General features: G+C 49.1%; 10 protein-coding genes across 10 annotated transcripts; 4 read left to right on the top strand and 6 right to left on the bottom strand.

Moving 5' to 3' along the window:
• Positions 1-613: 613 nt before the first annotated feature.
• Positions 614-2,500, top strand: FTJAE_9499 (HOL1 substrate-H+ antiporter; the record flags this gene model as incomplete). Its single annotated transcript, XM_037356425.1, has 6 exons — positions 614-739; positions 784-854; positions 906-1,197; positions 1,251-1,322; positions 1,373-2,215; positions 2,267-2,500. The coding sequence occupies 6 exons, from the start codon at positions 614-616 to the stop codon at positions 2,498-2,500; spliced, it is 1,638 nt and encodes a 545-aa protein (XP_037203481.1).
• Positions 2,501-2,531: 31 nt separating this feature from the next.
• On the bottom strand, positions 2,532-3,782 carry FTJAE_9498 (alcohol dehydrogenase; the record flags this gene model as incomplete). Its single annotated transcript, XM_037356424.1, has 1 exon — positions 2,532-3,782. One exon carries the CDS (start codon positions 3,780-3,782, stop codon positions 2,532-2,534), a length of 1,251 nt encoding a protein of 416 aa, XP_037203480.1.
• A 376-nt stretch (positions 3,783-4,158) lies between these two features.
• Positions 4,159-5,537, top strand: FTJAE_9497 (acetyl acyltransferase; the record flags this gene model as incomplete). Its single annotated transcript, XM_037356423.1, has 4 exons — positions 4,159-4,302; positions 4,359-4,996; positions 5,046-5,447; positions 5,498-5,537. 4 exons carry the CDS (start codon positions 4,159-4,161, stop codon positions 5,535-5,537), a joined length of 1,224 nt encoding a protein of 407 aa, XP_037203479.1.
• A 149-nt stretch (positions 5,538-5,686) lies between these two features.
• FTJAE_9496 (alpha-methylacyl-coa racemase) lies at positions 5,687-7,254 on the bottom strand (the record flags this gene model as incomplete). The annotated part of the gene is made up of 6 exons (XM_037356422.1): positions 5,687-5,901; positions 5,952-6,245; positions 6,298-6,802; positions 6,862-6,982; positions 7,034-7,065; positions 7,117-7,254. 6 exons carry the CDS (start codon positions 7,252-7,254, stop codon positions 5,687-5,689), a joined length of 1,305 nt encoding a protein of 434 aa, XP_037203478.1.
• A 387-nt stretch (positions 7,255-7,641) lies between these two features.
• On the top strand, positions 7,642-9,474 carry FTJAE_9495 (succinyl-:3-ketoacid-coenzyme A transferase mitochondrial precursor; the record flags this gene model as incomplete). The annotated part of the gene is made up of 7 exons (XM_037356421.1): positions 7,642-7,918; positions 7,965-8,159; positions 8,214-8,597; positions 8,650-8,991; positions 9,042-9,139; positions 9,195-9,234; positions 9,287-9,474. The coding sequence occupies 7 exons, from the start codon at positions 7,642-7,644 to the stop codon at positions 9,472-9,474; spliced, it is 1,524 nt and encodes a 507-aa protein (XP_037203477.1).
• A 130-nt stretch (positions 9,475-9,604) lies between these two features.
• Positions 9,605-11,309, bottom strand: FTJAE_9494 (3-carboxy-cis cis-muconate cycloisomerase; the record flags this gene model as incomplete). Its single annotated transcript, XM_037356420.1, has 2 exons — positions 9,605-10,897; positions 11,247-11,309. The coding sequence occupies 2 exons, from the start codon at positions 11,307-11,309 to the stop codon at positions 9,605-9,607; spliced, it is 1,356 nt and encodes a 451-aa protein (XP_037203476.1).
• Positions 11,310-11,519: 210 nt separating this feature from the next.
• On the top strand, positions 11,520-13,224 carry FTJAE_9493 (homogentisate 1 2-dioxygenase; the record flags this gene model as incomplete). The annotated part of the gene is made up of 3 exons (XM_037356419.1): positions 11,520-12,452; positions 12,503-12,857; positions 12,908-13,224. 3 exons carry the CDS (start codon positions 11,520-11,522, stop codon positions 13,222-13,224), a joined length of 1,605 nt encoding a protein of 534 aa, XP_037203475.1.
• A 162-nt stretch (positions 13,225-13,386) lies between these two features.
• FTJAE_9492 (uncharacterized protein) lies at positions 13,387-16,439 on the bottom strand (the record flags this gene model as incomplete). The annotated part of the gene is made up of 7 exons (XM_037356418.1): positions 13,387-13,544; positions 13,590-14,431; positions 14,484-14,752; positions 14,808-14,936; positions 14,990-16,211; positions 16,260-16,314; positions 16,370-16,439. The coding sequence occupies 7 exons, from the start codon at positions 16,437-16,439 to the stop codon at positions 13,387-13,389; spliced, it is 2,745 nt and encodes a 914-aa protein (XP_037203474.1).
• A 1,115-nt stretch (positions 16,440-17,554) lies between these two features.
• FTJAE_9491 (oxidoreductase) lies at positions 17,555-19,145 on the bottom strand (the record flags this gene model as incomplete). The annotated part of the gene is made up of 6 exons (XM_037356417.1): positions 17,555-17,772; positions 17,830-17,864; positions 17,917-18,380; positions 18,432-18,591; positions 18,645-18,929; positions 18,979-19,145. 6 exons carry the CDS (start codon positions 19,143-19,145, stop codon positions 17,555-17,557), a joined length of 1,329 nt encoding a protein of 442 aa, XP_037203473.1.
• A 612-nt stretch (positions 19,146-19,757) lies between these two features.
• On the bottom strand, positions 19,758-20,553 carry FTJAE_9490 (uncharacterized protein; the record flags this gene model as incomplete). Its single annotated transcript, XM_037356416.1, has 3 exons — positions 19,758-19,899; positions 19,962-20,443; positions 20,494-20,553. The coding sequence occupies 3 exons, from the start codon at positions 20,551-20,553 to the stop codon at positions 19,758-19,760; spliced, it is 684 nt and encodes a 227-aa protein (XP_037203472.1).
• Positions 20,554-20,632: the final 79 nt, after the last annotated feature.

Raw genomic sequence — 20,632 nt, 5'->3', positions numbered from 1 at the left:
CTGATGATGTTGGAGACTCGGTAGTAATCAGGACTAGGTTTTCAGTCAAATAAAGCTTCTACACTGAATGAGTCACAAAGGTTTTGAACACAAAGCGTACCGATATCAACAGCTCCAAGACTTATGCAAGGTACTGAGCTGATGTTCCGCGATAAAGACGGCGGTCGTCTCCAAACAACTACCCTTTTTATACAATAGATCCCTCAGCATCATCAGCATTCCAAAAAGGGAAACAAAAGTGACCAAGAACGCCGCGATACCGCTTGCGGCACTGATTGTCGTAGGTGCCGCAAGGTCTCGAACCAGTAGCATCATCATTCATTATCATGGGCTCGACCAGCCTATTTCAGCATAGCTCGATCGCCCAGCTAGCTGCTCGTTCCACGAGTGATGATTGGCTCATGTCGTATCAGCGAGGTCGGAATGCTGCGACCGTCGGCTGGACTCTCTGGAAGCTTATCTAGTGTCGGCCAACCCCGCATTCGCCGTCAACTAAGTTAGTCGAGATACGAGATTGGGTTGGCATATTTAACATGTCGCTATGTCCCATTAGACTTGGCGATCTTGAAACATACATTCATTCGCTGACCTTCCTCTGGTACCGTATTCTATCATGTCGTTTGAAGAGGGTACTTTGACAGTTGATGTGTTGCCTCCGGGCACGCAACGCATCAATGACTTGCAAGCTACTCATATCGTGCTGGCTCCTCGGCCAACTTCAGATCCGAATCAGCCTCTGGTACGAAAACCCCATCCAAAATTAGCCTCCTCTAACGATTTCAGAACTGGAGTCCAATGCGCAAAACCCTCCACATGATGCTTCTATCTCTCTACTCGATGATGATGTTTTGCATGTACGTCTTCAGCCCCTTTCTAGTTTTCCATCGCTAATTGAGACATTCAAGTCCTTGCATGAGCGTCCCATTCTGGCAAAACTTCAACGAAGAGCTCGGCATGAGCTATGATATGCTTAACAACGGATATGCAGCAAACATGGCAGGTCTTGCCACTGGCTGCATCATCTTCATCCCTATCGCCCTGCGCATCGGCCGTCGACCGGTTTATCTCGTTACGTCGTTGATCATGTTTGGTGCCGGTGCTTGGCAAGCTGAGACGCATACTGTTGGGGATATGATTGGTATGAACACTATTGCGGGTATTGCCGGGGCTGTCAACGAAGCCCTGTTCCAGGTCACAGTAAGTCTCCCCTACTTGGACTTAATGTGAACTCATGCTCATCGGTCTGGCAGGTAACGGAACTTTTCTTCGTCCATCAACGTGGTACAATGAACGGTATCTACTTTATGATGGTCCTTGTAGGCGTGAGTAGTCCTATGATCCCTCTCCTGCGGTCATATCCTGACACATACAGAACTACCTTGGACCTGTCTATGGTGGCCAAGTCGCCGTGACGATGGGTTGGCGCTGGGCTTGCTGGTCCGCCACCGTCTTCACCGGCATCGTCACCGTCCTCATGTTCTTCTTCCTCGAAGAAACAAAATACATCCCCGCGCCACTCAACGGCCACGACCCTCGAGTCACTACATCCTCGCCTACCGATAACGAGTTCTCCAAGGTTAACAGCACCGCAAAGATACCCTTGCCAAGCGATTCACCTGCCAGCGTCGACTTCAGGGAGCAGCAGAGTGATACCATCGAGATAGATCACAGCATTCCCATGAACTCCTACTGGAAGCGCCATGCACTTCTGACATTGGACAAGCACGAGTCCACTCAGAAGCGAACGTTCTGGAGAGATATTTACGAGCCTTTCCAGCTCCTTGCCACATTTCCAGCTGTCATGTTTGCTGCGCTACAGTATGGTTGGAGTATCGCCATGCTCGCCATTCTGGCAGTCACACAGAGTTCACTGTACTCTATTCCGCCCTATAACTTTACGACAGCTGGTGTTGGAAACATGAATATCCCCCCATTCATCGGTGCCATCCTAGGAGCTATTTTCGGAGGACCGCTTGTTGACTGGTCCATTGTGCAGATTGCGAAACGCCGTGGGGGTATCTATGAGCCCGAGACGAGACTGTGGCTGTTCCTGGTTCCTGGGTTATCCATGACCGTCGGATGTCTGATGTATGGACTCACTATTGCCAAGGGAATGCCTTGGATCATCAACGCTGTTGGCTCAGGCTTTATCGGTTTCGCCATCGGAGGTGGCGGCGACATGTCCCTCACATTCCTTCAAGACTCTCACGAACATGTAAGCTATCCCAACTCCAATCTTCCTGCTATGGTCTAACATCCTCTCAAGATCATAGGTCCTGCACTGACAGGTGTTGTGTTTGTTCGTAACGTCATTGCAACTGGCCTAGTCTTTGCCGTCACGCCATGGATGGAAGGCATGGGTGTGTACAACATGTATGTGGTGTTGGGCTGCATTTCTACTGCCGTTGCTTTGACTTGTTTGCCGATGGTTATCTGGGGTCGCACATTCCGGGTTCGGTTGGCGGGCAAGTATGAGTACTACACCAATAGGCAGTATTAGATTGAAGCATATAATTATCCATATACAAGATCTATGATCTTTTAACGCACATGTTGAGTATCTCCATGACCTGACTAGCCTCCGTGATGGGGAATGCATTGGTCTGAATCCAGATGTCGTCAAGACTATTCTTTGCAAGAACCTCAAGCTTATCCTCCCCAATCCCAACCTCTTCCAGTGAACGAGGCATACCAAGGGCAGAAATAAATACGTCCAAGATATCGGCCAACCTCACGGCGCTCTTATCAGGACCCTTCGCCTGCAGCAGCTGCCGAACTTCATCCTGTTCCAACAACAAGTCCCGCACAACTTCCTGTCTCTCAACATTTGCCTTTTTGTTGTAATTGAATCTGCACACGGCAGGTAAGAGTATACAACTCGTTTCGCCGTGACCAACTCCAAGCGGTCCAAGTTGATGTCCGATAGCATGACTCGCACCGAGTGGCACACCACTTGACACGGCACACATCGACGACACAACACCCCGATGGCAGAGATGACGGGCTTGTAGAGACTTTGGATCTGCCCTGCTTGCCAACAGACCACTGACAAGTTTAACAAGTCCCTTTTTCGACCATTCATCAGCTTTGTCGTTTGAGACAAGCGAGCAGAGCGTTTCGACGCAATGATCAACGGCTCGAATGCCTGTACTGAGCCAAACCCACTCTGGGGTCGTAAGGCATAGTTCTGGATCTTGGATGACGAGCTCTGGATCGACACCTTCGCAGTGAAATGTTCTCTTCGCGTGCCCTTGGGACTCCGTTCCTCCGGCGATGGCTTGGAACTCGCCACCCGAGAGTGATGTCGGGATGTGGATGAGAGGAATAGTCGGTTTGGATATGTTGCTTCGTAGTGCAGGATTGCTTTTCGGTGTCCCCCATAACGTATCCATCTCCTCTTCAGTGGTGACCGAGTTAGCCAAGGCGAGCCTGACCAACTTGGCAGCATCTGTCAGACTGCCAGCGCCTAGCGTCACGAGACAGTCGACGTCGAGTTTCGACGCATCATTGACGACTTCGAGGACTTGTGCAATTGGAGTATGCGGATTAATGCCTATTCTGACCCCGACAATCCTGCTATCAAGAGCCGAGCGAAGTTTGTCAAGCGCATCTGTAGATTGCGCCAAAGACTTGGAACAAATCACATACACCCTGGAACTCGCAAAGGTATCGCGACAGTGACGTAAGCAGGCCTCATGGAATTTGAGCCCGTATGAGACTTTGGGCGTTTCTCGGCCTTCGTAAGCTGGATAACACACTTCTTTTCCAAACGCGAAAGTCATGATTGCTTGCAACTATGATGTCTGACACCGTGGAAAGCTGCTCAGTCTGCAAAAACTCAATCAAGGACGACAATACAGGGTAGGATGAGAATGAGCGGACAGGACGCCCCTCTCGCTGAAGTGAGCTTAGCGCTGCCATGGCAAACGCGTTCCACTTCCTCCCCACATGGAACGCGCGTGACGCGTGTGAACTCTTCTCCACATAAGCATGGGGAACTCCACGTACGGAATTACGGAGATAGACTGAAGCCATGATGTGGGACCCCAGAACAGGGATAGTGCGCAATTGCCAGCCAGCATCACCAACACCATGGAGGGACAGAGTTGAGATTGCCTTGTTGCAATTGGAGATACAGAAAGTACAAGGGAAAAAGCAATGGCGAGTCTTGCAAGGCGTTTGAAACCACTGTCGACAAAGTCACCTAGTGATATAGTCATTCTATCAGCTGTTCGCAGTCCCATCACACGAGCGTTCAAAGGAGGGTTCAAAGATGCGTGGCCAGAAGACATTCTGGCGCCGGTAAAGCTGATCCCATCATAGTCGATCACAGAAACTCTGGCTGATATGATCTTTAGGTTATGGCCGAAGCGGCATTGCGGGCCAAGATCCAGGCTGGAGATGTTCAAGATGTTCTGATAGGGAATGTCCTCGCGGAGTTGGGCTTTGCAAAGACTGGTAGAATGGCACTCTTGCACGCTGGCTTTCCGACCTCAACGACATTTCACACCGTCAATCGACAGTGTTCAAGTAGTCTGCAAGCTTTAACTCACATGGCCCATGCCATCCAAGCGGGCCAGATAGATGTCGCTCTCGCTGGAGGTGTCGAAAGCATGTCGAAAAACTATCAGTCGAGAGGAATACCCCAAGGCGTGGGTCCGACGCTGCGTAACACCAAGGTCAAAGCAGCTGCAGACTGTCTCATGCCGATGGGCATTACGTCAGAGAATGTGGCCAAGAGATATGGAGTTGATCGCAAAATGCAAGATGAGTACGCGCTGTTGAGTCATACTCGTGCGAATGAGGCTGTTGCAGCTGGTAGTTTTGAAGCGGAGATAGTACCGATTGAGTATACGGCTTACAACAGCGAAACTGGAGAGGCTTCGCCGGTTCGAGTTGCTGCAGATGATACTATCCGGCCACACGTGACTTTGGAAAAGTTGGCCAAGCTCAAGCCAGCATTCCTGGAGGACGGTGGTAGCACTGCTGGTAACTCGTAAGTACAGTGCGACATACATCTGCTTAGCTCCATTAACCACCGGCAGGTCCCAGATATCCGACGGCGCATCAGCAGCCATCCTAGCCCGCCGCTCATGGGCAACCAAGCGCGGCCTAAAACCAATAGCTCGATTCCTCGGAACCCAAGTCGCAGGCTGCGAACCCGACGAAATGGGCATGGGACCAATCTATGCCATTCCACGATTGTACAAGCATGTCGGTATAGAGCAGAAAGACGTTAATGTTATTGAACTCAATGAAGCATTTGCAAGTCAGACTCTGGCGTGCATTAATAAATTGGGCTTGGATGTTGATAATGTTAATCCGAATGGTGGTGCTATAGCTATTGGACATCCGACTGGAGCTACTGGGACGAGGCAGCTTGCGACGCTGCTGGCTGAACTTGGGAGACGGGGCGACGAGATTGGTGTTGTTAGCATGTGTGCTAGGTAAGCCGTCTACATTCACACGATTTAGGTGATACTGACACGCTTTTCAGTACTGGAATAGGAGTTGCATCTGCTATAATCATGGAATAGTTTGGCTCGATAATGCATTGGAGATAAATATTACCTCATTCGCATCGTGGAAACACGAGGTCTATGTAGATATCGCAAGCATGACAGGCAGAGTGTTGCTAGAAGCGATGAATAAATATTGCTACACTACTACTACATACAGACTCTGATTATCCACCGACGGCCTTCTTCTCTCTAAGTCTCCCAATCTCAGCTGTATCCAACCCCAGTACATCTCTCAAGACTTCGTCGGTATGCTCGCCCAGTAATGGCGGTGGTGTCCGGATCGAAGGTTGGGTCCTGGAATACTTGACAGGGCTGTTCAGAACTTTCAACTGCCCACATGCAGGATGTTCAATCTCCTTTATCATATCCCTCGCCACAACTACATTAACATCATTAGTCTTCCATCGCTACTGTGCCAGTATTACGTACCGTGTGAGTGCTCCAGCGTGTCCTTGATATCGTTGATCTTGGCATATGCCAGACCAGTACCCTCAAAGATATCGAGCCACTCTTTGGATAGCTTTGAGCTTGTAATATCCTCGATCATTCTTTCGAGTACATCCCTGTTCGCCACCCGTGCAGAGTTTGTAGAGAAGCGTTCATCAGTGGCCCAATCATCTTGACCAATACATTTGCATAACACACCAAACAGTCGATCATTAGCCCCACCAATGAGGATGTCGCCGTCTTTGGTGCGGAATGCGCGGTATGGTACGACAGATGCTGAAGATTGCTATTAGTCTGAGTGACAGTCCTACTTTGTGGAGCGACTTACGATGTGACGTTCCATATCGCCCCCCATCCCTCTTCCCCGTTACCAACACAGATTGCGCCATGTTCGCCAAAGTCGCGACCTGACAATCACTCAAGCACACATCCAACGCCTGTCCCTGCCCAGAATGACTCCTCTCAATCACAGCAGCTAAAATACTATTAACCGCATATAGTCCAGTTGTCAGGTCAGTAACTGCAACGCCAACTTTGACCGGCGGTCCATCCCGTGGGCCCGTGATGTGCATCAGACCCATCTCAGCTTCAACCATGACATCAAAACCCGCACGACTGCTATATGGACCTGTCTGGCCATAACCAGTTATACTCGCGTAGATAAGCCGAGGGTTCGTCTTGGCAAGCGTATTGTAGTCGAGTCCGTATTTCTTTAGAGTTCCGGGGAGGTAGTTCTCGACGATGATATCAGCTTTCGCGGCGAGAGTTTGGATTAGTTTTGCCCCTTCTTTTTCCTTGAATGACACTGCTACAGATCGCTTGTTCCGGTTCACCTGTAGTTAGAGTGGTAAGCTTGTAATTCCCGTCAAAGTCTAGACAGTGCAAGACTTACCGATAAATAATATGCACTTTCGCCCTCGCCGCCTCGTCCATCTTTATAAGGCGCAAAGGGAGGTCCCCATGCTCTCGTATCGTCGCCACGTGTCGGATGTTCGATCTTAATAACTTCAGCTCTGTCAAAATGTCAGAAATGTGATAGATTGGAGAAGCGAGTTGCTACGAACCCTAGATCGCCGAGAATTTGAGCGCAATATGGCTTTCTGGTGTTAGCGCTAGCTCAAATATCGGCCATACGTGAAGTGCTTACACCAGCGAGAACTCGAGATATGTCCAAGACTCTGATTCCCGTTAGAGGCAATCTTGGGCTTGCCGCTGTCGCATTGCCTCTTCTGCTCAATGCCGAGCGCCAAAGCGGGGCAACAAGCTTTCTTCGGACGGTTAACATTGTGGTGAACTCATAACACTGACAGCAAGAGTCGCGGGGCGTCGGATTGATGATATGCTAAAGATGGATTGACGCGTATAAGAGTTGCTGTATCATCATTCATGAAAGTATAAACACTTCACCTCGGCACTTCTGGTGTCTCAGTCCCACATACGGTAACTGACAATAACATTTGCATGTGGGGTTTGCCCAATGGCGCTACTGTCTGTACCCTTGTCCATGATGAGAATATTCATCTACAACAAGGCAATTGACTCTTGAGAGAACCGCCTTGGCGAAAATTGAGTACGACTTCACTCGGCTGTAAGCTAAATCCTGCAACAAGAAATTGAACTAGACTTTCCGATTCACTTCATACGACCGTTGGACTTGCTTTAATCCAGAACCATGATGAGATCAGCTTTCCGTGCACAGGCCCCAACTCGCCTATGGAGTTTCACGCAGCGCAGCTTCTCGACCTCCACCGTCTTGCGAAGGATCAACAAAATCTGTGCCTCAGAGAACGACGCCGTTCAGAAAGTGAAAAGCGGATCGACCGTTCTGGTCGGAGGCTTTGGCTTCTCTGGTGTTCCCGAATCACTTATTGAAGCTGTCGCCGCGCGAAAGGATCTCAAAGATCTGACCGTCGTCTCAAACAATGCTGGCATGCCTGGTGTCGGACTTGGTACGTCCGCTGATAACCCTGCTGATCACCGTGTTAATATTAGTAGGCCGATTGCTGGAAACACGACAGATCAGTAAAATGATTGCATCGTATATCGGAGAGAACAAGGTCTTTGAGAAGATGTACTTGAGTGGAGATCTTAGCCTTGAATTGATACCGCAGGGAACGATGGCGGAGAGGTGCGCTTCTGGGGCAGCTGGTGTGCCAGCATTCTATACCCCAGCTGCATATGGCACTGTTGGTAAGTGTGATACCTCGAAAAGAGCGATAAGAGGCTAACATGCCGCCTGTTTAGTTCAGACAGGCGAGCTACCTGTTCGATATAACAGAGACGGCTCTGTAGCCCTCATGTCGCGACCACGAGAAACGCGCGAGTTCCACGGCAAGAAATACATACTCGAAGAAGCAATCTTCGCCGATGTTGCTCTAGTCAAGGTTCACAAAGCGGATAGACTGGGCAATTGCACATTTCGGAAAGCCCAAAACAACTTTAACGAGGCCATGGCCAAGAACGCCAAGTTGACTATTGTTGAGGCTGACGAGATCGTTGATGTTGGGCAATTGAATCCTGAGAGTGTTCATATTCAAGGGATTTATGTCGATGTTATCATTCAGAGTACGAGGCCGAAAAAGATTGAGAAATTAACGTTTGCTCAAGATGCCAACGGTGAAGGCAAAAGTGAGTGGAGCCTGACGTATCTTCCGAGCTCGACCATTGCTAACTCTTGCAGTAACAAGCGCCAATCAAAGGCGAGAACGTATTATCAAACGAGCGTCGAAGGAGCTGAAAGATGGCATGTACGTCAATCTCGGTATTGGAATGCCACTTGCGACCCCAGGCATGCTTCCAGATGACCTCGAAGTTATTCTTCAGTCCGAGAATGGTATCCTGGGCATGGGGCGATATCCAAACCCTGGGGAGGAAGATCCAGATCTCATCAATCCTGGCAAAGAAACGGTGACGTTGAACCCTGGTGCTTCGACGTTTGGAAGTCATGAGAGCTTTGGTATGATTAGAGCTGGGAAGATTGACTTGACTATGCTTGGTGCGCTGCAGGTCAGTCAATACGGAGGTATGTCTTTTCTTTCCTTCATGTAAAGCGACAGAGACTGACTTGTAAAGACTTGGCCAACTTTATGCTGCCTGGAAAGGTCAAGGGCATCGGAGGTGCCATGGACCTGGTTGCCAGCCCAGAGAAGACAAAGGTCATCATCACCATGGTGCGTACTACCTCAGATTTGCCAAGATGAACAAGTCACTGATAGATATTTCTAGGAACACGTTGACCGCAATGGAAACCCAAAGATCCTGGAAGGTAAGTCGGACGTTGCGATTAACAAGCCACAGTTGCTGACGCCTAGTAATAGAATGCACATTCCCGCTCACCGGTCCTCGATGTGTCTCTAGAATCATCACTGACCTAGCTGTATTTGACTGTACACCCGAGGGTCTCGTACTCAGGGAGCTGGTGGATGAGGTTGAGATGGATGAACTCAAGAGCAAAACGGGCGCGTCGTTCAGGATTGCTGATGACTTGATACCGTACCAGACTTAGCCACGAGGAGAATAATTAGCATGTAACCTATCAATTTGTCACCGTTTCGCTGATTGACCGACTCAGGCGTGAATACGATGAACTGATGATTCATATGTAGGATGTCTATTAAGATCTATCTGACGACTTTTTACGACGCATTTTCAGCCAAGGTATCGTCAACCATTCGCTGCGCAGACCCTAAATAATTAATAGGATCACAAAGCCTCTCCAGATCACCCAAAGACAGATGCTTGGTCACCCTCCCATCCTTCTTCAACGTCTCAAGCAACGTTTCTCCATCCTTACTCTCAATAGTAACCTTACAAGCCTCATACACAATATCATGCGCATCCTGCCTCCCCACAAACTTCGCCAACGCCATCATCAACGCCTCACCAACAATAAGTCCCCTCGTAGAAGCAAGATTATCCGCCATACGTTCCTTATCCACAACAAGCCCAGCAAGCGCAAACTCAGCTTGATGAAGCGCTCCAACTGCTATGACGAAGCTCTCAGGTACAGCTACCCATTCAAGATGCCAAGGTCCTGATGCGCGTTCAAAATCAGAGACCATGCCGTCGAGGACGAGGCTGGCGTTAGAGCGTAAAATTTTCGAGGCGGCGAGGATGACTTCGCTGGAGATGGGGTTGCGCTTTTGGGGCATTGTGGATGAGGCGCCGCGGTGGGGGACGAAGGGTTCTGCCACTTCGCCGAGTTCGTTGGAGGACATGATTATTAGGTCTAGGGCGATCTTGCCGAGGGAGCCGCCGATCAGAGCGAGGAAATTGGTCACTTCTGCGATACCATCGCGGGCAACATGCCAGGTAATAGATGGGTTCTGCAGGCCCAGTTCTGCAGCGAATTGCTTTCGCACATTGACGCCTTCGGGACCATCGCCGAGGGACGCCAAGGTTCCAGCTGCACCGCCATACTGAACAACAAGAACACGACTCTTCAACTGCTGAAGCCGTTCTCTATGGCGGTATAGGCTCGATAGCCAGACAGCGCATTTGTAGCCAAAGGTAACAGGTAGCGCATGCTGTAGATGCGTCCTACCAGCCATAGGCGTATCGCGATACGTAACCGCAAGATGTTGAAGGGCATTAATCACGCCAGTCAGCTTGGTCTCAACGATATCAAGACCAGACTTGATCTGTAACACACTCGCTGTATCCATGATATCCTGTGTCGTGGCGCCCCAATGTAGATACTTCCCAGCAGAGCCACACATGCCGTTCAGCTGACGCACTAGAGGCAGGATGGGATAGCCGACGACATCAGTCTCGTTGCGCAGCCTGTCCATGTCGAGGCTGGTAGCATTGGCTTTGGAAGTGATGTCAGCTGCAGCATCGGCGGGAATGACATTGCATTGGGCTTGGGCTCGGGCTAGAGCAGCTTCAACGTCGACGCATCTGTTGATGTAGGCTTGATCGCTGAAGACCTATCACATTAGTTAGCCAATTGTCACTGAATGAGAGTGTTGGCACGGTGACTTGCATTGCGAATCTCGTCGGTACCGAACAAGTTACGGAATATCACAGAGTCAATCGCACTGACGGAGCCAATTGCACGGCGCTGGACAAGCGTTGGCAGCTGTATACTGGTATTCCAGCGGTGTGGATGAGCTTGACGAGTGATTTGGGTGAGTACCCTGCAAGATTGACGTGCGCGCAGCATGATTGACGACAAGGAAGAACACCAATAGTGACAGTCTAGGCGCAGTAATCAGGCAACTACCGTAATTTGATATCAGTTGGCAGTCCCACACGTTGAAAATTAATTAAACATACGACGTATTCATAAGGTTGAGGGGTAAGAATGATGCCTCTGGTCTGATTATGTGGGAGCTCCATATCCCCACATGCGACGTCAGGTCTCCCACTTACTGGCCCATTTGCGCATCTGCCGCTCGATAACATGCATGGGACTTACACAACCTCTGTACTAATACACCCGGGGAATAAAAGGAAAATGAACAATCAGATTAGATCCAAGCCATCTTAGACTTGAATAATTCCAACATCCATATCACATCCCTAAAAGACTACCCATCAAACATCAGTATGGTCGCCGCCATCAAGAGACGTGAACCCGCCACAGATCCCCAAAAAGTCTTCCACTACACAGACCTCCAGCGCACCAAGCCAACCCGCGAGAATGACCCCTACGAATACCTCGCAGGCTGGGGCAACCGCCATCAATCAGAGGTCATACCCGGAACTCTCCCCGCCGGCCAGAACAACCCCCAAGACAGAGGTTTTGGTCTGTACACTGAGGGTATCACCTACTCTGCTTTCGCAGCTCCTCGCGGCTTCAACATGAGCACGTACATGTACCGCGCTCGACCATCTGCTGCTCATCAGGGGTATTCTAGTATTGAGACAAAGTCTCATATTGAGAATTGCTTTTTGTCGTTGAATTCCAAGGTTGAGCCGCTGTATCAGCAGGCTGAGTGGTCGCCTTTTCCGTTGCCGGGGGATGATGAAGTGGTTGATTTTACGGATGGGTTGCATACGCTTGCTGGAAGTGGGGATCCTAATCTGAGACAGGGTATTGCTGTTTATGTTTACATGATCAATGCTTCTATGGTCAACAAGGCGTATTGCAACACGGATGGCGACTTTCTCATCACTCCTCAACTCGGAATCATAGACATCCAAACCGAGATGGGTCGTCTTTTTGTCCAACCAGGCGAGATCTGTGTTATTCAGCGTGGTGTACGCTTCCGCATCAATCTTGCAGAAGGTGTTCCGGTTGCTCGTGGCCATATCGCTGAGGTTTGGGGATCTATGTGGGAGCTCCCTGACCTTGGGCCTATAGGAGGACACGGCTTGGCTAACCCTCGAGATTTTCTTTATCCTGTCGCTCACATCGACGAGGATCTACATGTACCTTTCAAGATCGTCGCCAAGCATAACGGAAAGCATGTTGTCATCAGTCAGGATCATAGTCCGTTTGATGTTGTTGCATGGCATGGGAATGCAGTTCCCTACAAGGTGAGATTCCAACGCAATGATACTAGCAAAACACATACTAACTGCATCAGTACGATTTAACAAAGTTCGCGTCTCAGAACAGCACCAGCATTGATCACACTGACCCAAGCATCAACACTGTTCTGACAGCAAAGTCATTCGATCCCCATGTTCCGCTTGCAGACTATCTGTGGTTTGGTCCACGATGGGATGTAGCTAGCAATTCTTTGCGCGCGCCATACTACCATCGTAACAGCGCAACAGAGATGTTGGCTTGTATCTACGGAGCAGGACTCGGCCGGTCCGATGACTTCTTGCCCGGTGGCTGCAGTTACGAGGGCGGACATACTCCACATGGTGGCTTCGGTGAGGAGTACATCACCGAATCCATCTTACAGCACAACGAACCTCGCAGAATCTTAGAGAGTAAGTAACATACCATGAGAAATATGACAAAGTTACTGACTTGGAGATAGATCAAATGACCATCATGGTAGAGTCATCACGCACATTCCTCTTCACAGAGTATGCCCGAGAGATCTGCGGTGTTCTCCACAAACAAGCCACCGACTATCGAGTTTGGGATAATCTGCCTGATCGCTTCTCAGCACATCCTTTGACCAAGCAGCTGCTTGAACGTGTTGCGAAAGATAAGGCGAACCAGAAGAAGGCGGTTGACTATTATCACTCGGTTCAGTTGCTGGACCCCAAGGGTCAGCCGACGCAAGTGCTTCCTCATGAGACTAATGGGCATGCAAAGATTGGTGCAGTCGATGCAGCGGTTTGGAACTAGGTTAATGTTAAGGATTGATCTTGAGCGAAGTGTCTTGTATATGTATTTAGTAGCGCTATAGGTTCTCGCGTATGAATGGTATCTTCTCCCGTAACGAACCTTTATATGTGCTCCAGCTAATTGTACATGCAAAACCGCCAACGCTCTAAGTGTGAACTCACTTCAATCACCACCCAAACGGTCGTCGACTTCGATCAAAGAGTCGCTCATTATCCGTAGAATATGACACAGTTCTTTCGCATTCCACTTCCCAACCTCTTCTAACAAGCTCGCAAACTCGAGCAAGATCATCTTGGCAGCATTATATCCCGCTTCACACACTGTTCCCGAAAAGCTAATACTTCCTCCATTATGTATAAACTGACTTGCTGTATTATCCCCAGCATGCTCTACTATAGACATTGGGTCACATAGATTAGTCCAGTCGATATCGTTGAGTAACTCAAATGACTCTGTGTCAGCATCAGTATGTCCTTCGTTCGGTTGCATCATAAAGACGTAAAGTCCCAGGACAAGCGCGGCAGTGAATAAGGACATGTCGGAGTGGAGCATTACACCATCGTTTGCGCGTCTTCGGCTCATGGCGACGTATATACCTGCAGCGTGGAGACAGGCTCGTCGTGCATACTGGGTCTGACTCCAGTTGGCGATCTCTTGTAATGCAGCGTATGCGCTCTCAGCTCCGTTGCGACCGGAAGCCATTTCGAAGATTTCAAGATTGGCCAGTACGTTGAGGTTGAGGAAGTGCCATTGGGCGATACAGTTGGGGTTCCGGTATCGCAGAAACCTCGAGTAGTTTGTGTAGATATCGCCTAGCACACGAAGAATGTTATTGCCTGTCTCGGTCGAAGCATCGACACTGGCGGTAGGCTGATCTCCATTTATATCCCTTGCTCCTCTCGACTGGTGCTGATGTTGAAGAATGCGTGCCCAGATGACAGATAACAAGCCAGTCATGCCAATGGGTGATGTTTCTTGCAGTGGTGTCAATGTGATAGACGGAGCGTGCATTCGTATTATGACAGGTTCTGTGGTTGGATTGGTGCCAGCGTTGCGACAACCACTCCTCCATGACTTTGCTGATGACGACCGGTACAAGTCGATTGATGCTGACATCTCCAATTGCACCACGGAAGTACAAATGAGTGGCTCTGTGTTTTGTCTGGAGGCCCACCATGCGTCAATCATTATCACTGTCGATATTAATCTAGATAAAGTTTTCAGCATCGGCGACGCTGGGGTTCAAGAGAGAGATATACCTCTTAAAACTTTCCGTTCGAGCCCATGCTTTCCACGCCCAGTCATCGCTCTGTGCTGGGTCATGAATGACTCTGGCCGAGTTCGCTTGGCTGAGTAGGTTGTCGATACTAAACGCTGAAGATCGCGGCATCAATAACCCTGACATTTTTACAAGCTGAAAGTACGTCATGTCGTCAGCTTTGGGCGAGAGGAGAAGAACGGAAGGGTTTAAACGTACGTTCATGGTCTGGTTGTAAAGCATCCTGGACAAGAAGGCATCGCGAGCACCCTACAAGCCGTATCAGCATTTGGTCCCCGGGTCTGAGTATCAGAAGAGGGCTAACATGTGGTGAGCTTATCGACCAGGCCATCAGAAGTAAAGCAGCGGACGCAAGGCGCTCGACAAGCTGCGCCGATCCATCAGGGCCAAATGACGGTATCGCTAATTGAGAACAGCATTTCTCCGTAGCTGCCTGTACATAGTCAGCATGGTCCTCCATTCAGTCACGGAAGATAGTGGCATTACTGGCAAGTAGTGTGCGGTGAATGGCTTCACATATGATGAGTCCAGAATAGCCAGACCTAGGAGACATAATGAGAAGACAACTGAGTTAGATGCTGACTTTGCTGAAAACGTGGGTTGGTGTATAAATGGGACGAGAGAATGAGGCTGTCGAAATGCAATGGTGAGACCAAGGTTCAATAGTCTCGCGGGTAGAAATTCAACGCTGGAACTCGGTGACCCGAACTCTCGGATGAGATCCTGTCTCTTTTCTTCGTCCATTCCCCATCTCGATTCATTCTCAGTACCAATTGTTGAGCTTGGTGACGACTGCGAAATGGAGACATCTGTAAATATACCATCACCACGATAGTTTACCACGTCCGCCCAGACTTTAGAGGCGATTTGACTTGCTGAGTGTGTTCGGTTCCTGGGCCATAGAGCCGCTACTCTTGCGAAGCGCTCGAGGGGGATACTGCTGACAGGGTCGACGCTGTTACTCGAAGCTTGAGATCCGCGAACACCAGGTGAAGTTTCGCCAAGACCAAAGTCGAGAAAGTCCAAGTGGCTGAGATTGGGTTGTAATAATTCCAGAGCTCCAGCGTAATGCAGAAGATCTGTGTTGCTCATCGACGTGAGGGATGCTTCATTATTCCCCCAAGGACCCGACGAGGCCGCAGTGTGAGAATGAAATACATTTGCCCTGGTGCTCAATGACACTCCAGGACTGAGAAATTCGGCATTGGCGGTGAACAAAGTCGGGGTAGCTGTCTCCAATGATGTCTCTACCATATGATGCGAGAAGCTCATCGGCGATAGCTCATTATTCTGCTGGCCAATAGCAGGGGAATGGTTCGCAGGCCGTCGATCATCAAAAGAATCCTCCAAAGCCAACTTCGTGGAATCGGTCGGCTGTTCGTGGAGAGCTTGCAGCATTGATACCGTAGCCAATGCGTCAAGATCGGACGTTGAGAACTGCGCCATCGAGTTATCGACAGTTACAGAAGCATCCTCCTGCTGTTGTGGCTGCGCATCATCGCGCATATGATTATCCTCTTGCTGATCTGTGTCGCCTTCCGATCCTTCCTCCGTCTCCAGTGGTGGTATCGAACAGACATTTATGGAATCGGCCAGTACACTCTGTCGGCGCTGTCGGCTCTTCTCGTTTGTTGAGACATCGGATCTTCGGCGCTCTCTCTGTTCACTGTTTGGGTGAAAGTATCTAACATGGCGAAGGAGGACATCGCTATTACAGTCAATACTAGCATTGTCAAAAAATGAGAGGGCTTCTTACCTCCGTGCATAACCGCGACCGCATGTATCGCATCTATATGGCTTCTCCCCTGTATCTAAGCAAGGGTCAATTTTGGCGATTGAGATGGTTCCATGTGGGGATGATCTTACGAGAGCGCTCGTGGCGGAGAAGATGCTCTGTCTTGTGGAACGTTCGGTGGCAGTATGAGCAGCCTTTCATGATCTTAACGACGCGGGGTTGGCATTGAGTAAATGTGTTAGACGAGACACGGCCCTAAACAATGCCGCAAGGTAAAATGAATACTCTAAACACGCAAAGGGCCATGAATAATGCCTCTGAAGCTGCGGCTCCGCTGGTGCAATGACGAAATCTGGGGTTGTCGCGGGGTAAGAAAAACATCAATTGTAATGTGTTGTTTCTGTCTCACATGCAAGGCATCTATCCAACCCCTGGAAAGAGAAATGCGGTCTGGGCTCTTCTCTGCAGTGAGTCTGCACCTGGTACCGCTTCATCTGCCGAAGCAGATCGACATGGTCAAGCGGAAGATCCGGGGTACATGGATTACAGAGGCTCAGCCTTTCCAACGCAGCCAATCAGATAGTGTCAAGTTGAGTAGATGACCTTTACCCCGCAATCCTGAGGATAGAGTTTAATAACAGCTTCGATAGCTCGGTTAAACAGGCGCTGGTTCAGAATTGCTTACCCTGGATCTATGTGGGGCTTTCTATTGTCATGATCATGATGGTATGTGGGACAAGATACAAGATGGCAAGGAGAAGTAAGAAAACTTGTGACCTTTATGTAAAGTCATAAAGAGACTTAAATTAAACTTGGTAAAGTTTAATCAATATTGAGGCCAGTCTAATCTAGTACCTCGTTGAACATCACAAGTTTTAGGTATCCTGAGAGATAGAGCTTAGGATCATCGCAGTATGAGCAGTGCATTACGTATGATAGTACATGAGAATAATAAGTAGTTCACGACTTATGATTATAGATGACTAGTCTCAATTTTAAATATCCTATGGCCCTAGCTAGTTGTACTGGGATAAAAACGCTTCCGCACTCTCAAGCTCCCTCTTGATTGCCTGAACATGAGCTGCACTTCGCGGCTTGATATTCACCTTGTAGGGTAGCGGGCACACCAAGTTTGCCGACGTATATGCATCTTGATCCAGTGGTTTAACCTTCCCGGTTACAGGATCAATTGGCTCAGAGAACTCAAACGCCCACAATAACTTGGCTGTGATTCGCCACATACTACGTTCGGCCAGATGAATTCCGGGGCAGATGCGTCGTCCAGCACCATATCCATAGTGATGTAAAACTGGAAGTTAGCTAGTTGCTCTCAGTACTGCTGGGGAAATGGACTTATCTCGTTTCTCATAATCTGGGCCAACGGCATACTCGTTTGCTAGCTTTGTATGAGATAGGTAGCGGTCCGGGTCGAAGGTGTCATGACTTCCGTAGTAATCCTTGTCGTGATGCATCGCCCATACACCAACGAAGATGGTACTTCCCTTGGGGATCAACATTCCATCGTAGTAGTCATCTGTCAAAGGTTAGTTACCGAATGAACGTTTCCTATCCTAGTGTTGTCGAGACTTACCCTTGGTGACGGTATGAGGCAGCCCTAGATCGGAACTATGACAGTTAGCACCTGATGAGGAGCATCTCAAGTCCCAGGTAAACTCACGTTGGTCTCCATCGCAAACCTTCCTTCACGATAGCATTCACATAAGGCATCTTCGCAAAGTCCGAAAAGACAGGTGCTCGTTCCGTACCGCAAACAGCATCAATCTCCACTCTCGCCTTCTCCTGGAACTTTGGATATTTCGCCAAAGCCAAGATCAAAGTAAGAATCTGATTCGCCGTGGTATCAGCACCTGCTTCCATCAACTCGCCGAAAAGATTGTTGAAGGCGTGCTGCGACATGGGCCAGCCGTTCTTTTCATACTCATCCAACTTCATATCGATCATGCATTCTCGACGATCACCTCTAGCGCGTCGGTCATCGACCATTGCTCGTGCTTGGCTCCAGACTTTATCCATGTGATCTCGCATTTTGTAGACGCGGGACTTCCATTTTCCGGGGATATACCAGAGCCATGGGATGAGGTCGACGGGAGGTGTAGCACCGGGTTCGATCGCCTCGAGCCACTAGAAGTAAAGTTAGACTACCAAAGAGATGCTACAGGATACGGTATTTACCTTTTCAATCATGGCAGAGACATCCTTGTACCAGAATGAATCCAGAGTGGTCGCTCGGAAACCCCAGGCCAGGATAGCAGCCACAGAAGATGCATACAGGCGTGAGTACGAGTAGAAATTGCTGGGATCATCCAAAAGACGGTTCATCAAGATAACGGCCCTGCAAACCGCCAAGTCAGCTCGCCCACCATGTCATGATGCAAGCCTACTTACTCAGTCTCTTGCACTCTAAAGTGCTTCTCATCCAAAGACTTTGGGTTCAAATTGCGTGTCACGACAGTTCTCTTTTCGCGCCAAGACGGACTCTGACACTCCATGGTCATATGATCACCTCTTGTGATGAAGAGCGGGACGATGTTAGGAGGCCGATCTGAGTAAATGCTGCCCTTCTTGTCGAGAAGCTCGTGCACAGCTTTACGGTCGCAAATGACAATGATATTGCCGGAGCCGATTTTGAGAGAGAATATTTTGCCGTACTGCAGAGACCATTCCATGAACCTGGAATTTGTTAGTGGCCACTTATGCCGTGTGATTGCAGTGTTCGTACTTCTTTCCGAGGCCAGTGGTGGGAATCATGTGCATGTTGCCCAGGATCGGGACCGTAGGAGGCCCCGGAGGCATTCGAGGATCTCGTTTGCCAACTTGGAGCAGCCAATACAATGTTAGAGCGACTGCGGCACCTACAAGGCCGTAGATAAACGTAGGGGAGGCCATAGCGACGTTTGTGCCAGGTTGATCGCGATGCGGATGATGCAACTGTACTCAAGTAGAACAACAAAAGAAACGCGGTTATCATGAACCAGTCAATCTGGGCTGGGGAAGCTTATACAGGAAGACCCCTCACTCTGAGAGCTACAGAAGAGATCGAGACCCGGGTTAGTGGATCTTAGTGAGTAGGCAACAAACTATCATTCCTTTCTTGGTCTCCGAAGTTCGTGCGAAGCTAGGTTCGGCTTGCTGACTTCTACACTAACCGCCCCTCTGTACTTCCCCGCAGTTTCCAGTGACTGTACAGCGCTGACGTCCTGCAGCTATAGCCTAAAGGTATGATTGTAAGGCATGATACAACGCATTCAATGATGAAAGATTTTGAATTAAGTTATAATTTCTTGCAAGTATAGTAGTTTGTTACTCAACCGTTGAGATCAGAACGTACAGGCCAGATTTATAGCCTGAAACATCCAAGAATTGAATTGACTACTTCCTTTCCATAACGTATCATGATCAAATGCATCTTTGTAAGCAGCTAGGGGCCAAACATGGATCAGGGTCAACCAAAGAGCATGTACAAATAAGGTTTGATATCTATATGATGTACTGTTTGATCTAGCCCTTGATCCCTAGATGGCCGTTAAAGGCCTGAGACCGATGTGTTTCGCTACGAATACAGTTCGCTTTCAAACCATCAACAAGTTCTTGCATTCGACTGGATCGCTCCAATGAATTCCACTGGTCCTCCGAGGGCAGCCTACAACGAAAGACATGTCAGTCGGAGTAGCACCAAGAGCATGCGACCGTCGTTGGACTCACCTTAGCCATATACTTGCCATGCTCGTATCCCGACATTCCTTCAGCACCAGTGCACTCTGAACCTGAGGAGAGCCAGAAGCCAATTCCTCAGCGAATTGTGCTAGTCCTTTTAACATCTCGTTTCTCAGATTCTCATCCTGAGCCCAATAGTGCTTCACAACCACGAAACTCTGCACAGAATCTCTTTCGACATCATCAGCCCTCTTGAGAAACCCTGCGTATTCATCGTAATGATGGAGGTCGTAGTCCGGACTTCCCAGCCCTTGGGTCGTTCGTAGAAGTTCGTCCTTGTCAACGAGCGCCATCTCTCTTTTGAAGATATCCGATGAAACATGGTCGATGAAGAATCCAATGGGGTGCGTATATCCTTCTAGACCCCAGAGCGTGTCGGGCTCACCATCGACATCTTGACCCCAGTAGTACGAGTCGCCGTATGGTTCTGTAGCTGACACTTTGCATAATTCAACAAGCCGGTCTTTCCACTGATGAAATGTGTTAGTTTATTCTTAGAGAGATGAATGTTTGACCATACAAGATCAATGGCTCCATCTCGCCCAACAACGCGTGCGATGACAAAGAACTTGGGTGTCATAGCTACTTGTTAGACGCAAGAATTCAAGATGGGTCAGCGAGACACCTAATGGGTTGGATCAAATGAATATAGCATTACT

Source organism: Fusarium tjaetaba (genome assembly GCF_013396195.1).
Source record: "Fusarium tjaetaba strain NRRL 66243 chromosome Unknown NRRL66243_c0000215, whole genome shotgun sequence".
Classification (NCBI taxonomy): domain Eukaryota; kingdom Fungi; phylum Ascomycota; class Sordariomycetes; order Hypocreales; family Nectriaceae; genus Fusarium; species Fusarium tjaetaba.
Note: the sequence above shows the minus strand (reverse complement) of the source record. Positions and strands in the feature narration are given on the sequence as shown.